This window comes from Pleurodeles waltl, chromosome 5 (genome assembly GCF_031143425.1).
Source record: "Pleurodeles waltl isolate 20211129_DDA chromosome 5, aPleWal1.hap1.20221129, whole genome shotgun sequence".
Taxonomy (NCBI): domain Eukaryota; kingdom Metazoa; phylum Chordata; class Amphibia; order Caudata; family Salamandridae; genus Pleurodeles; species Pleurodeles waltl.
The window spans coordinates 1,860,238,941-1,860,255,552 of record NC_090444.1 but is presented as its reverse complement, the minus strand read 5'-3'; the positions used below and the strand labels follow the sequence as shown (position 1 = coordinate 1,860,255,552).

The window sequence follows — 16,612 nt, the reverse complement described above, 5'->3', positions numbered from 1 at the left end:
ATGGTGGGCCCCGGAGTTCGTCGGGTGCGACTTCTCATATGCGCCCTGCCTGGGTCCGCTGTCCGGCTGGTGCCGCCATTTTGAGTGCACTCTGAAATAGGGCAGTAGTATACTGGCTTTCGGCATTTCCCTTCTTCCGCTCCCAGGGCCAGTGTAAGCTCACCTCTTTGTGGTCGGTCACAAGTCTCGTCACCTTCGTACCTAGGGGGAACCCCCAGCACGAGCGACGATGTCACTCTCACTCCAGGTACATCTTTCTACTGGGACCCCTCCTGCGTTTCTGTCCGCAGCTGTTGAGCTGCCTGTGATTAAACTGGTTTTATGTGCTGGGCTCCCGTATGTTATGCCTCTAGCCCCCTCATTCCTCAGCAATCTGCTGTGCCGTGGGTTCACCTACCCGGCTGCGTCACTCACCCACCAGAGACCGTGGAGGCGATTCCCGCTCTGCTGTGAATAAGGGGCCACTATCCTGCCACGCGCAGTCACTGCGTGTCGTATCAGGGGCCGCTTCGCTCCGGTCTCGACAGCCACTCCGGTCCCGCTGAATGCACTCTTCGGACTATATGGGAGCTCGTCCCAGCTCCTTTGCCTGCATTCATGTGGCTGGCACCGAATGCCCGCGCTCGGGACTCACCTCAGCAATTAGGTCTCATATTGATTTCCAGAGCCTGTCCTCGGGGCTTTCTGCGGTCTCGTAGTTTGGCTAGTTTTACTGCCGCTGCTCCTGGTTGCGTTCAGAGCGGGACGTTGCGTTTTGTGCGGCTACTAGTTCGTCCGTCCGATGGCGGCCGCCCTTTTAGTTGCGCCGCCAGTCTCAGGAAATACTTAATTTGAAGTCTTCCGCTTCTGCTGGAGAACCGCCGTTACTAGTACCCAGGTCTCAGGAATATCAGCACCCTCTTCCTCACTTTTAAAACTTTCCAGGATGGACTACGGCGGTGCGGGAGTAATCGCGGGACCGGAGCTCCCGTTTGCTGTTGCCTATGCCATTTTGTTCTTGGCCACGCCCCTTTGCCTAGTATTTGATGTGGCCTCAAAGTTGTTAGTGTCCAGGGACCCTGTTAACCAGGTTTCCTGGGCTAGATCTCTTTCCCAAAACTGTTGTGATGCATTGGCACAATTGGCAATACCTTTAGCTGCCACTATAAATCCCTGGTAAATGGTACCTAGGTACCCAGGGCATGGTGTTCTAAGGGTAGGCCCATGAGGGCAGCAGCGCAGATTGTGCCAACCTCAAGGGCAATGAACCCTGGTGCACCCAGCAGTGCCATTGCAGGCTGAGTGTCATGGTGCAATCCTAAAATGCAAACTCGACATGGCACAAAGTCTGTGTGTCTTCTCCACTACACACTGCATGCAAAATTGGTAAGTCACCCATCTGGTAGGCCTTCTAGCCCTAAGGCAGGGTGCACTATACCGTATGTGTGGGCATAGGTGCATACACAAGTTGCACCTACTGTATCCTTGGCAAACCTGGTACATAGTAAGTAAACAGAGCAACCATTTTAAATGCACGTGCTGTACCTCAGTCAGTACATGTTTCACAGCTACATGATGGCTACTCTGAACCCTAGGTTGTTTGGTATCAAACAACTGAGAATGATAAATCCAATCTGGTACCAGTTTTGGATTTAGTGCAAAATGTACCCAGGGGCCACTTTAGAGGTGACCCCTACAAAGCTAACTAACACTGGCATGGTTGCTTGCCAGTCACAACCAGCCTGCCACCACTAGACAAGATTCTGGAACCCTGAGGTGAGAGCTCCTGCTCTTTGGGTCCCAGAATAAATCCATTCCTGGGTGGAGGTGTCACAACTCACTCCTCAGGAATTTTCACTGCCATGCTAGTGAGCTTCAAAGGGCTTACTGCCTTTAAAACTCAACCTCCAATCTTGCTGCCAGCAGCAGATGGCTACCCACATTGCAAACCCCTACTTTTGGTGGGAGCAACGGTGGGAAAACACACAAAGGACAGGATGAGTGGCAACCACCAGCTTGCACCACTCCGAACGTGTTGCATGCGAGGTGACCCCTGCATTTCATTTTCTTTCATCTTGCACAGGAAAAAAAAATCACCATCGACAATCACCGCTGAGGGGTTGCTTGGACATCAGATGAACTCTACCCCAGAGGATCTCCACTCTTCAAAAAATTGCTGAAGATCTCCCTCCAGAGAGAAGGCATCACTTTCCTGCAGCCAAGACCAAAAGACTAAGGGGGTCATTCTTACTTTGGCGGGCGGCGGAGGCCGCCCGCCAAAGTAACCCCGTCAGAACACCGCACCGCGGTCGAAAGACCGCTGCGGTGATTCTGAGATTTGCCCTGGGCTGGCGGGCGGCCGCCAAAAGGCTGCCCGCCAGCCCAGGGCAAATCAACCTTCCCACGAGGACGCCGGCTCAGAATTGAGCCGGCGTAGTGGGAAGGTGCGACGGGTGCAGTGGCACCCGTCGCGTATTTCAGTGTCTGCATAGCAGACACTGAAATACTTTGCGGGGCCCTCTTACGGGGGCCCCTGCAGTGCCCATGCCATTGGGCCCCGCGGCACCCCCTACCGCCATCCTGTTCCTGGCGGGTTTCCCGCCATGAACAGGATGGCGGTAGGGGGTGTCTGAATCCCCATGGCGGCGGAGCGCGCTCCGCTGCCATGGAGGATTCAGAAGGGCAGCGGTAAACCGGCGGGTGACCGCCGGTTTACCCTTTCTGACCGCGGCTGAACCGCCGCTGTCAGAATGCCCTTCGGAGCACCGCCGGTCTGTCGGCGGTGCTCCCGTGGCCGGTGACCCTGGCGGTCACCGGCCGCCAGGGTCAGAATCAGGCCCTAACTGTTAGACTGGACAGCCATAGGGTGATCACCCCCAACTTTTTGCCTTCCTCCCTCCACTTTTGACACTGTTTTTGCTGGTTTTAGGACTACCTAGTGCCAAAGTGCATATGCTCTCTCTCCTAAAACATGGTAACATTGGCTCATACTCAATTGGCATATTTGATTTACCTGTAAGTCCCTAGTAAAGTGCACTACAGGTGCCCAGGGCCTGTATATTAAATACTACTAGTGGGCCTGCAACACTGGTTGTGTCACCCACCCAAGTAGCCCCATAACCATGTCTCAGGCCTGCCATTGTAAGGCCTGTGTGTGCAGTTTCACTGCCACTTCCACTTGGGATTTAAAAGTACTTGCCAAGCCTTAAACTCCCCTTTTTCTACAAATACGTCACCCCTAAGGTAGGCCCTAGGTAGCCCATTGGGCAGGGTGCTTTGCAGGTAAAAAGCAGGACATATATCTGTGTGTTTTATATATCCTGGTAGTGGAAACCCCCTAAATTCGTTTTCCACTGCAGTGAGGCCCATTCCTTTCGTAAGCTAACATTGGAGCTACCCTCATATCCTGTTTGAGTGGTAGAATCTGATCAAAAAGGGATAGACAGGTCATGTTTAGTATGGCCAGAATGGTAATACAAAATCCTGCTTGCTGGTGAGGTTGGATTGTATAATACTATTTTAGAAATGCCACTTTTAGAAAGTGAGCATTTCCCTGCACTTAAAATCCTTCTGTGCCTTACAGCCTGACTTCAATTCACACCTGGGCTGGACTGGTTGACAGCTCCCTTGTGCATTTCACCCAGACAACCACAAACACATGATGCTCAGTCACACCTGCACACATCTGCATACTAAACGGGTCTTCCTGGTCTGGAAGGGTGGAGGGCCTGACACTTACATTTCAAAGGACAGTGATCTGCCCTCACACAATGGACTGCCAAACCCCCTACTGGGACACTGGCAGACAGGCTTGTACTGATAGGGGACGTTGTGCACTTCTAAACCACTCTTTGAAGTCTCCCCCACTTCAAAGACTCTTTTGGGTATATAAACGGTGTCCCTGACCCCACCAACTCAGACACTTCCTGGGACAGATACTCTGAACCAGACCCTGTAACCTGCCAAGAGGCGCTGCCTGGCTGCCCAAAGGACTCACCTGGACTGATTTGCTGTGAAAGACTGCTGCCTTGCTGTTGCCCTGTTGCCTTGCTGGTGTCTGGCTCTGGTGAGAAGTGCTCTCCAAGGGTTTGAATTGAGATTGCCTCCTGTTTCCTCAAGTCTCAGGGCCAAAAAGTCTTCACCTCTGCAAAGGAACTCTTTCTGCGGCAAAAATCGATGCACCGCCTGCCTGAATCGATGCAAGGCCTGCCTAGTGGTGAAAGAATCACCGCATCGCCAAACTGGAATGATGCAGTCCGGCTTCCCAGAGAGAAATCAATGCAGCTCCAGCGTTGCAATGGAACTGTGACGCAGAACCCACCTGATCAATGCATTGCAAACCGGAACGACACAGCCCGACTTCCTGCAGGAGTAATTGACGCAGCGACGCTGTACGACAGAAACTCCAACACTTTGCCCACCTGATCGACACAGAACCTGTGACTTCATCCTGCACACCTAGGATTTCCATGGATCGTCCCTGGGCGTCAAAAGACCCTGCATCACAAAGAGAATTCAAGGCTGCATACCAAAATTTGACGCAAAGCCCTTGGCGTGTGGAAAAGAATTGATGCAACGTCTGTGTCCGCCCAGAAATCCAACGCACATACTTTGTTTTCCATGCATCTTCTCCCATGCAGTCTCCTTGTGTGTAATTTTGACGCATACCAGTACTTTGTTCTTGCAAGAGACATTTGGTGATCTTTAAGAACTCAAGACTCTCCTTCTCATTACAAAAGTGATATTTCAACTGGTGATTATCAAATCTGTATCATTTTGACCTCAATTTAATCAGAAGAATATCTTATATTTGTCTAAACCTGTGTGGTGTCTCCACTGTTTTATTGCATATTTTATTGCACAAATACTTTACACATTGCCTTATAAGTTAAGCCTCACTGCTCAGTGCCAAGCTACCAGAGGGTGGGCACAGGATAATTTAGATTGTGTGTGACTTACACTGACTAGGATTGTGGTCCCTACTTGGACAGGGGTGTATACCTCTGCCAACTAGAGACCCCATTGCTAACACCAACGAAGTCCAGTTCATTGACCGGCTGCTGACTAAGGAACCAGATACGATAGCCAGACAAAATTTTACCCTATGGATTGCGAGGACAAACCTGTAAGTGTGCCAGGTTGATGGCACTGCAACATCCAGTAGCTGAACTGTGCAAGAGCCCCAAGTACTGGTCACCATTTGCGGCTCCTCCGTTTGGGCGGAGAAGTGTTGCCCTCCCCTGCCAGCAGCGGCAGAGGCAAAACCTTCACCAGAAAATGATCATAAACTTTGTTTATGATCGTTTTCTGGTAAAGGTGGTGGGGCCATGGGGTGAAGAGCAGTGAGGGGAAGTGCTCAGCACTACCCCTCACTGCGCATGTAGGTTTGGCCAGCCGCCTAGGGCCGGCCACACACAAATGTGCAGTAGGGTTTCTCAAGCCTGGCAACACAGTTGTCGGGCTTCAGAGAGCCTGCACAGGCTCCCAGTCTGCCTGGGAGCGCCCTGTCTGGGCGCTCCCAGCCTCAGAGCAGCATCAGGATTGGCGCAGGGTGGCTGGGAGCCTGTGCCTGCAGCATCCGGCGATGGAGAGAAGCGTCACGGCGACGAGGAAAGGTAAGTTTTTTTAATTAAATTAAATGTTTATTTCCTCCCTCCCAATCCTCCCCCGCACAACGCCCCACCCCTCGAGCCGCTACTGCTGGTCACTCAACGTCAGACACCAGGAAAGAAAGACCATTCCAGACCCTAAAAGGACCAAGAGGAAGCCCCAGCCAAGGGAATTCAGAAACCACTAGAACCATCAACCAGAGTGGCCCTGCTGACCTGCAAGCAACCCTCAAAGTGACTACCCTCCTGCTTCCAAGAGCACCTTGGCACACAGCTCTTGGTTCACAGATTCTCTCTGCACCCGGCGCCCTGTGCCCTTCATCAAAGATCCAGCTGTGCCCTAAGGGTCCCCCACCCCTTGCAACCTGAACACTCCAAGGTGACCCGTCGGACTCACCTTGAAGTCCTCCTTGAAGTCTTCCTGTCCAGTGTTCTTCCAAATGGTCCCCCGCAGTGGCCGTGCACCAGCTCCAAAGAGTTTCTGCAGCTGCTCCCACCGAAACTGGGAGCTTCTGAAACTTCTTCAGCTGGTCCACAGGGCCCACTGACAACCTTGGCCTACAACTGAGAGGGGACATTGATCAATGCATTGCCAGATTTTAAATGCATTTTTAAAGTATTTCTGCATTGATTCCTATGGTGCATAACTTTGCCCGGATCTTAGACATTTTCTCAATTTTGAAATTTTTTAACTTGAAAAGTACTTACCAGATTTTGACGATCTTGGTCTTAAATTTTTTCATTAACAATCTGAAGTATTTTTGTAAATTGGTTTTGAGATTTCTTTTGAGATTATCTCTTGCTTTATTGATACAGTGAGTATATCAAATGCTTTGCATTTCTCCAAGATTAGCCCAACTGCTCGACCAAGGTACCATAAAAATTAGAGCATTAGGTAGTCTAGGTTTTACCTCTGTAAACCAATGTGTGGTTGTCAGACCCTCTGCACAATGTTTTGCACACTACAGAGAGGGCCAGCCTCCTACAGTCACATTGATCTTTCAGACACCACCCTACAGACAACTGCAGCCACATAGCGGCACCCTCATGCTGAGGGGCCCCTTCCTTGGAAAAGCAAGCCAGATTCATACAGATGGTCCACTTTTCTCTGGTGTTTGGTCCTCAGCGTGTTCACGGCTCAGCTAGAGGCATGATATTTACTGTTATAGGGGTCACTGTCTTGGTCTGTGCCAAGCGTAGCCATTCAAACATATGTAGACAGGGGCATGTGGCATGTAGATAGCAAGGGTCCACTTGTTAGAGGTACCCTTACACCCAAACGTGTTTCATTTTGAACTATGTGCCAGAATTACCTTTTAGATTGTGTTCTCTGAAGCTGGACCCCAACACCTCGAAAAAGAGAACTTTAGATGGGGTTCTTGAACCAACCTCAAGTAGATAAAATTGCTGCACTGCACTGTAATACAGTTTAATGACCTTTGTTACCGCCTGCACCTCACTATTTTTTCTGCTTCTCACTGGAAGCAATTATGGTTATGCATTCATTTGAAATGAATATCATTATTGTATTTTATTTTTTATATGCATCTTAAGGATCTGAAGGACCCAAATAAATAGATGTAAGTAAATTAAATTTGTTAGCAGTATCATATCAAGGAAATACTAACAAAGAGTTGAAATAGGTTAAAAATGTATCCACATTTTGATAAAGTAGGTAAAATCTAGAAAGGGGGTGTAGGAGTCCCACTAATAAATTATGGACATTTAATGACCACCACAGGAAGCATGATGAGGATGCAATGCAGTATTTGAGCAAATGGTCAGGATGGAAAGAACCTTTAAATGCTGTTGCACTTCCAAAAACAGCAGGAATGTGTTGCCCATGTTGGTAACTACAAGGCTGTCAATCTCACCTAGGCTGCATTGCTTTTTGAGGGTTTAAATCCATACACGCCTCAGATGAGGTTTAAAAAAGTTTATCAATAGCGAAGGCAGCTTTATAAATGAATGTCAGTAATGCTGTGCGCTCGATCCACTGGAAGAGGGCAGCCATCCTGCTGTCCAAATCTAGGCCTCTGGAAAAGGGGTATTTTGTACCTTCTAACAGGAGCCTGGTGTTTACTTTCTCTTCAGCAAGCACATTTTGTACTGCAATTTCCTACAAACTGGTAGATGAATCAATTTTTGGACATGGAAATGCAGATTCTGCTAATGGAATGATCACCACCGTGAGCATTTAAAGGTGTATTTTGCTGTGATTTGTAGAAAATCTCAGCTTTGCCAGGCAGTGTCACAGCACCCCTTAATGCAGGGATCATGCTTGCTCTCTGGTCATTCTACTTGAAATAATGCTTGATAATTATTTGTACTGCCACCTTAAACCACTCCCTGGTAGCTGATTGATAACTCCTTGTTAAAGTCTATGGACAGAATGTGCAAATGGCTTGCACCGGCACATGACCCAACAATGCCACCGACCAACATCAATTCCCCAGCTCTGTCTTTAGAGAGGTACTTAAAAAGATAATATTAAGTACCAGAAGCTCATTTCAAAAATGCAGCATGAAAGATATTAAGTGCTATGAATCTAAGTGCAGGTTTTCCTCTTTCCTATCATTTATATAGTGCACACCCCCTAAGCTGGAAGCAGTACCCATGGAGTGAGGATAAAATATAAGCGAAACCGGAAAACACATATCTGGATGTGAGAGCATTCACCAGATAACCTTGTGCTGCTGTCATCACCTGCCAGGATTTGTGTTTCAGTCCCACCACATGGATGTGTTAGAGTCAATTGTGTGATCGTGCTTGGTTTGTCTGTAATCAGTGCTGGAGTGAAAACCTGCAACAGGACCTTTCTCAAATTCAGATTGAAAAATTGTGTATTTGTTCAGCCTCTCCTTTTCACAAGACCTCCAATTCATGCAAAAGTAGTTTTAATACTCAGGAAGTTGTGGAAACAAAAATGTATGTCAGGGTTAGTTAGTATTTGATCTGAACAGACAATCTGTTAAATATCAGAGGCCTAAATGTTTAACAGTCTCAACATTGTTTGTGGTTTTCAATCCTCATCTCTTCAACGTGATTCTTTTTTCAGGAATCTGAAACCAAAGCAGCCCAACGGGGACCCAGAACAGGACCTTTGCATGGATGCCGAAGTTCTGATGACTGTCTAGCTGTGAACTATGGGACTCGGAGGAGCACGTCAACCAACCTCAGACAGATCACAGATTATAAACTATCTTTTGTTTTAGGAAACGCTTTTGAAACTGACATTTAAATAAATACATCTTTGGATGGTGCCACTGTTGTGAATCCTAGTTTTTTTTAATAGGGATACAGGAGTTAGCTTAGCCCTTGGCTTGCAGGCTCATGCCCTCGTCACCCAGTGACTTTTACCCTACTTAGCTCTGTTTTAACGCATTTATTTAATTCATTATTTTAAGAGGGCTGCCTTGTTTTGACTTAGGCCCATGTTTTGATTTTCCTTATCCGTGCCACCACGCTAAGGTGTCAAGATCAGGCAACAAATACAAACAATCTGAAGGTGTCCGCGTAAGGTACTTTCCCTCTTCACGCTTTCGAGGGAATTGTTTATACAAATTACTGTCCCAAGCACGCCTTGTTATCTATTGTTTGGGAACTAACCCATGTCAGGGGTCCAGGTAGATCTGAATAAATACTCCACACTTTATCAGATAGCTAGAGGGATTCCGACCAGATGCCATAGCTGCTATTGATGCTGCACGTCACCTTGACACTGACCCAGTCTTCGTGTTCCTATGGAGTATGGAGTCTGAGCTAGAGACCTCATTCCAAGGTAACGAGGGTTGGGGGGCTCTTCTCATGGACATAGCATTGGTAGATTGAGGTTTAACACACCCAGCTCTCTTCTGGGTTAGAGGTTAGGCTATATTGCACACTTCATGATATCGAGTGATGTTGCAAGATGGTGGGGGTCTTTGTGTTAATAACTCTTGTTTTTACCATTCTGTTTCTTGCACTGTTCATTATCCTAATCATTGCAGCCCATGTAACTTATTGCAGATTGCAGTTTTGATGAAATAAATATTATTGAAACTTTACTGTATCTTCTTCATTGCCTGTGTGTGATTAAGAAATATTGTTAATGTGAGAAAGGGGTAATCTCCGTTTAACCACGATGCTCCCTGAGATGTCATGTTCTTGAGTCCATGCTTAAAGGCTACCACAAATCACCTTTGACTATTTAGAGTTTTTTGTGAGGTGCTGCTTGTGAGCCGGAAGGGTTGGGACAACAGTTGCGTTTTGTTGTACGATTGGCACAGTCATCTACAAACATAAGTACTGTCATCTTTAAACCAGCAGTCCTGCCTAGAGCAAGATTCCAACTATGACATGCGCCACCAACGATGGTGTTTAGGCACTAATTTACGGATACCCCGATTATTGCAGTCTCACATACTACAGGTACCCTAAGTACCATTTTAACAGAGACATCCGTAGTCTTGGGGAAAATCCTCCACAGCTGAACAGGGACCACCTAATAAAGCTGTAGGTTGTTCGAGCTCAAACTCATAAAAGGACTTTCCTCCCCACTTGGTGTTCCTTCTCTTTACTCAATTCTACAATATGGCTAACGCCATAGACATTCCTGAGAATGCTAGACAAGCAATAACTTTACACCTAGTAGCGCATGGCTTAACACATGAGGGCGGGGATGTTACATTCATAGTAGAAGCTAATGAAGCTTACCAAACAGAAACATTTTACTCTTGGGTCACCTTTCCGTAGGAAGACCACAGATCAGTCACATTCCACACATATAGAATTGCAAACGTACCGCAACGATACCAAGCATACCAGTATCATGAAATACTGCTCACTTACCAACAGCATCAGAACTGGTTCGAAGGCGCCCTACCACATGTAATACAACACGCGAGATTAGGTCCTTTAGGGAATGATGGACCAACGTGGCCCATGTTCGCCACATACACACCTCACCCGGATGTACAAAACATGCAGGCAGCAGACCTGCGAGAATTATATCTTGAATTAATAGCGCACATTAAATACAACACCAGAGAGTCCAGCACTGTAGGAGGCTGGCCTGGCTTATACTGGGTACCAATGGTACTTACACCTTCTGCCAGGTCCAGTTCTCCCTTATTAGTAGAGTGTAGTAGTGTTGTAGCAGTTTAGGCTGCTAGAGGTAGCTATAGCAGAGCAGCCAAGGCTGAACTTGGAGACATGCATAGCTCATGCAATACCACTTATATCATGTAGGCACTATATCATAAGAAAGACAATACTCATAGTTACTAAAAATGAAGGTACTTTATTTTAGTGACAATGTGCCAAAAATATCTCAGAGGATATACTCCCTTAGGAGGTAAGTAACATACACAAAATATACACAACAAACCAAATCAGGTAAGTAAAACAGTCAGAAAGTAGTGCAAACACTGTAGAATACAATAGGATGCAATAGGCCTAGGGGCCACACAAACCATATACTAAAAAAGTGGAATGCAAAGCACAAATGGACCCATAGGCTAGTGTAATGTGTAGAGAGTCACTGGAAGTGTAAGAAAACACCAAGGGTGTAAAAGATACACCACCCCAACACCCTGGAAAGTTAGAGTAAAGTACTACTATTTCCCCAGAAACACACTCAAGTTGTGATAAGGGATTTTGCAAGGACCACACAGTCTGCAAAGCACTGAAGATGGATTCCTGGACATGAAGTCCTGCAAAGGAAGGCGACCAAGTCCAAGAGTCGCTAAAGTGTCCGGGGGAGCAGGAGCCCACTAACCCCCGGACGAAGGTGCAAAAGTGCTGCCTCAGGTTGGAAGAAGCTGCAGGTTGTGCAACAACGGAAAGAGGTAGGAAGTTCTTCTTTGTGCAAACGATGTCCCACACCGTGCTGGAGGATGCAGAGTTGTTTCCTTGGCAAAATACCACAAACAAGTCTTGCTTGCTGCAAGAGTCACGGTTAGAGAAAAAGGGTGCTACCCGGGCCCAGGAAGGACCAGGATGCCGCCACTTGGGAGAGGAGACAGAGGGGGCCCTCAGCAACGTATAGAGCCCACGCACAAGAAGGAAGCACCCGCAGAAGCCCTTGAACATGGGTTCAAGAAGTCTGAACACAGCATTCATCTCAACATTGCAAAGAGAGGTCCCACGACACCGGAGATCAACTCAGGGACCTGAGCATCGCAGAACAGAGGGCTGGGGACCTAGGCTCAGCTGTGCATGCAGGATTTCTTAGAAATGTTCACAGAAGCCCTTGTAGCTGCAGTTTATGTGGTGCACAGGATTACTGTCTGGAGAGGGGAAGCAAGGACTTACCTCCTCCAAATTTGGACAGTTGGACCACTGGACAGTCTGGGTCACTTGGATCCACCACCTGTGTTCCAGGGGCCATGCTCGTTAGGATGAGAGGGGACCCAGAGTACAGTGAAGCTGAAGTTTGGTGCCTGCTGAAGCAGGGAGAAGATTCCGTCGACCCACAAGAGATTTCTTCGTGGCGTCCAGTGCAGGGTGAAGGCAGGCAGCCCCCAGAGCATGCACCACCAGGAAACAGTCAATAAAGCTGGCAGGATTAGGCATTAAAATGTCGCTGGTAATATTCTGGCTACTTTGTTGCAGTTTTGCAGGTGTCCTTGAGCAGTCAGCGGTAGATCCTTGGCAGAAGTCGATGAGAGAAGTGCAGAGGAGTCCTGCTGGATTCTTGCAAGTCATTATCTGAGAAAAAGCCCACTGGAGAGACCCTAAATAGCCCTCAGAGGAGGATCGGCCACCTAATCAGGTAAGCACCTATCAGGAGGGGTCTCTGATGTCACCTGATGGCACTGGCCACTCAGAGGTCTCCAGAGTGCCCTCACACCTCTGGAAACAAGATGGCAGAGGTCTGGGACACACTGGAGGAGCTCTGAACACCACCCCTGGGGTGGTGATGGACAGGAGAGTGGTCACTCCCCTTTCCTTGGTCCAGTTTTGCACCTGAGCAGGGACTGGGGGTTCCCTAAACTGATGTAGACTGGCTTATGCAAGGAGGGCATCATCTGTGCCCTTCAAAGCATTTCCAGAGGCTAGGAGAGGCAACCCCTCCCCAGCCTTTACGCCTATTTCCAAAGAGAGAGGGTGTAACACCCTGCTCTCAGAGGAAATGCTTTGTTCTGCCTTCCTGGGACAGGGCTGCCCAGACCCCAGGAGGGCAGAACCCTTTCTGTGGGGTAGAAGTAGCGGTAGCTGCAGAGAAAACCCGAGAAAGCTGGGTTTTTTTGTGTTGTAATTTTTTATTAGTCTTGAGGAAAGCAATGAAGATACATTGTAACACAGCATCAATATCAAATAAGAAAACCAAAAACAGCAGTATTTAACTGATGACGGATCTTTCACAATATGGTCCAAAGATCGCAAGAGCTTTGCCTGAAGCAGGGCTATGGAAACAAAGCATAGACATGAGCAACGGAGTATTCAAACAGTGGCAGGGAGAGAATGAAAAAAGAATGCCGGAAGAAGATGATGGGAAACAGAACACCAACTCTGAAGGGAAGGGGGGTAGGAGTAGGGGGTAGGGGGAGGGGGTTAGGTAGAGAATGTAGGACTCAGAGAAGTACGCTGCCAAAAGAGGGGGCAACCGGCTTGTTCGGGTAACCTTCCGAGGTGGGGCCTCCACATAGTAACCCTGCATCCGTGTGTGTCGACTCCTCCATTGGTGAGAGCCACTATGGTCAAGAATTCTATACAACTATCGCAAATGTAATACGTCCCGCAACAAAGGCTATCAGGCAAGGTAGGATCAGAAGCAAGGATGAGCTGCGCCTTGGCGTTCTGGTGATTCTAAAAATAAGGGGTATGGAGACATGGATGGGAGAAAGGTGAGACACCTCCAGGTCTTGCAAGGCTTGTCGAGAAGCGTACAGAAAAAGGAAAAGTGGAGGGGGGAGAGGTGGGCGGGAAGGAAAAACAAAACAGGGGTGAAGGGGGAGACTGGCGTCGGAAAAGGAAAGAAAGATGATAGAAGAGAATAGAAGAAAATAGATAAAATGAGATATAGATATATATAGAAGGGGGTAAGGGATGGGGAGAGGGAGAGAGAGGAAGGATAACTAAACCAGACGGACGGATGCAGTGGCTGCAGGGCAAGGACGGTAAGAAGGGAGAAAGGGGGAGTTGCAGATCTCCAGTGGCGCAGCATGCATATTTTCGCTGTAGCCAAGGCTGTATGTAGAAGCCTCTTTTGTAGTCACGAGAAACCCAGGAGGGAGGTCGTGTCGTGCAGCAGGAGTAGTGAGGGGAGTAAAGGGGTTGGAAGCAACATGGATTCCGACAGAACACGTTCCACCGAGTTCCACAAGGGTTGTACCAACGGGCAGCTACTGAGTACGTGTAGCAATTAAGAGCGTGGGTCCGCACAGCGTCAGCATGATGCATGCAAGAGATGGCCGGTCCTATGCAATTTCACCAGGGTCCAGTACCAATCGTAAAAAAGTATTTTGAAGAGGCAGAACTTTAAACGAGCTTTCTGCGTACCTCTGTCTAACGCTTCCACCATGTCTGCCCAGTCCTCCTCATCAACAGTCTGCTGGAGGCGGGCTTGCCATTGTAAACGCAGTTTATCCAGGACAGGTCGAGAGTATAAGTGGCTGGTAAGGACTTCATATAGGCCAGACATTACGCCCTTGTGTCTCCCCCATATCGTCAAGTAAGATATTATGAGTGAGGGTTGCTGCCCTCGTCGGGCCACATCAGGGTGGTGACGCATACAATGCCGTAGTTGCATGTATCTCTACTCCTGTGCAGGATGTAGGCGGAATTCCTCGTGCAAACTGGCAAAAGGTTTGATCCTACAGTTCTCCAACACCTGAATTAGGCAGTTAAGACTGGCATCCCTCCATTGCAGCCAGTTAAGGGCCGTTCTACCTATCCGTCTACTATCATTGTACCACAAGGGAGCCTGGGTGTGGAGAAAGGGGTGGCTCCCCAAGAGACGGTGAGCCGTCTGCCATGCCACACTGGTTGCCTTCAGAATCGGATTCGGGTCGTGAGAGGGCGCAGGAGTAGTGCAGTAAAGCCCATTAAGGCCTCCTGCGTAGGAGAGCAATTCTCTCTTCACGGATATCCACTGCGGCGATTCTGCGGAGTCGGACAGGGTCTCAGCCAGTGGTGACAAGTGGAGGGCCAAAGCGTAATGTTCCACCGAGGGGAGTCCCATTCCGCCATGTGATCTGCGAGCTATTAGATTGGCCGGTGCTAGACGGGGGTGCATAGACCCCCACTCAAAGGACCTATTTTCGGCGTCCACCGATCTCAACGTGGAGAGGGGTACCTGGAGGGGGAAAAGTCCCAGCAGTCCCACGTGAAGCGCAGTACCGTGATGAGGGGGTCTAGGTTGTCTGCCACCATTCGTTCTAGGCCGCGGTTGATAAAGACCCCCAGGTATTTAAGGCACTTTGGGGTCCAGCGAAATGAGGAGCCCAGGAGCACCGATTTCGTTGTTCCCCCCGGAAAGGGGGAGGGCCTTTCTCTTGTCCCAGCTTACCCGATAGCCGGAAAGGGGAGCAAAATCTTCAATGATCTCCATGAGAGCAGGCAGTGAGCGGTTGAGGTCGGTTAACGTGAGCAGGACATCATCAACGTACAGGTAACGTTTAGAGGTGGCGCCGCCCGGAAGAGGGATGCCCTCTATCCTGGGGGATGCACAAATGGCAGCCGCCAGCAGCTCCAACGGCAGCAGGAGCAGCAGGGGGGAAAGAGGGCCCCCCTGCCGTGTTCCTCTACCAATAGGAAAAGGATCCGAGAGAAAGCCCCAGCAGTTTACCCGTGCCATAGGATAGTCATACAGCAGACGAACTTTGGAGATAAAATGATCACCCAGCCCGAACTTCGCCAATGTTGAAAATAAGCATGGCCATGCTATGCGGTCAAACGCCTTTTCGGCATCAAGGGACAGTACGAGCGCGACCTTCGGCATGGCCCGAGCCCCCCACAGGGCGTGGCAAAGGGTACGGAGATGATTCCTTGAGTTGCGTCCCAGCACAAATCCGACCAGCGTCCGGTGTATGAGAGACGGGATGACCTTACGCAGGCGATTCACCAGGACACTGGCCAATATCTTGATATGGCCATTCAGGAGGGATATGGGTCGGTAACTACCACAAAGTAGAGGGTCCCAGCCGGGTTTGGTATAACGGCAATTATGGTGGTGTTCGAGATTTCCCCTAGAGAGTCTAGCTGGCACGCCTCATTCATCGCCCCATGTAGGAATTCCATCGTTTCTTCTCTCTTCTCCTGCCCACTTGTAGAATTCTGCAGGGAATCCATCTTCACCAGGCGATTTATGATACGGGAGAGTGGAGACAACCTGTAAGAGTTCCTACCGGGTGATGAGCTCCCCCCCAACAGTTCTCGGCCCTCGTCAGAAAGCGAGGGCAAAGTAACTGTATTGAGAAAAGCCTCCATCTGGGTAAGAGAAGACTCAGATTCCGGGGCATAGAGGTGACAGTAAAAGGTCACAAATTTGTCTACTATCTCTTGCAGGTGTGTGAGAGTCTCCCCCGTACGGGCCTTGATGGCCGGTATAGCTAGGGTCCCCGCTCGCTGGCGAAGCTGAGCTGCCAACAAACGGCCAGCCTTCTCCCCCTGCTCATAGTGTCGACCCTGTAAGCGCTGAAGTGCATATTCGGCCTGAGAAGTAAAGAATTCATTCAAAGCCATACGGGCTCTCTCCAGTTCCCTACGGGTGGGGATGGAGGGGTGGGCTGTGTATTGTGGAGTCAAGCGTTCAATGTCAGTTTCTAAGATGGCTTGCTGCACCGCCCTGTTCTTGTTGGCTAGCGCGGCGTCATGCATCATGTGGCCCCGTAATGTTGCCCAGGCCGCTGCCCAGGTAACCCTCCTAGATGTCACTGAGGCGAGGTTGCCCCAGCTGTAGGTGGATGCGTGTGCTTGCAGCTGCGCCTTCCCTTGAGGGGTTCGCTAGCGGTGAACAGCAAAACGCCATGGCTTGAGGCCTGGGAATACCAGACCCAGCTGGATAACTAAAAGAATCGGGGAGTGGTCCGACAGACCCC

The 16,612-nt window shown here is 49.1% G+C and overlaps 1 protein-coding gene across 1 annotated transcript in view; it reads left to right on the top strand.

Annotated features, from left to right (window-relative positions):
• Positions 1–9,634, top strand: part of LOC138296886 (solute carrier family 22 member 7-like) — a 198,669-nt gene extending 189,035 nt beyond the window's left edge. Inside the window, exon 10 of the mRNA XM_069236381.1 lies at positions 8,647–9,634. Coding sequence (XP_069092482.1) covers positions 8,647–8,725 — 79 coding nt within the window. The 3' untranslated portion in view covers positions 8,726–9,634. The remainder of the gene's footprint in view (positions 1–8,646) is intronic.
• The last annotated feature ends 6,978 nt before the right edge of the window (positions 9,635–16,612 follow it).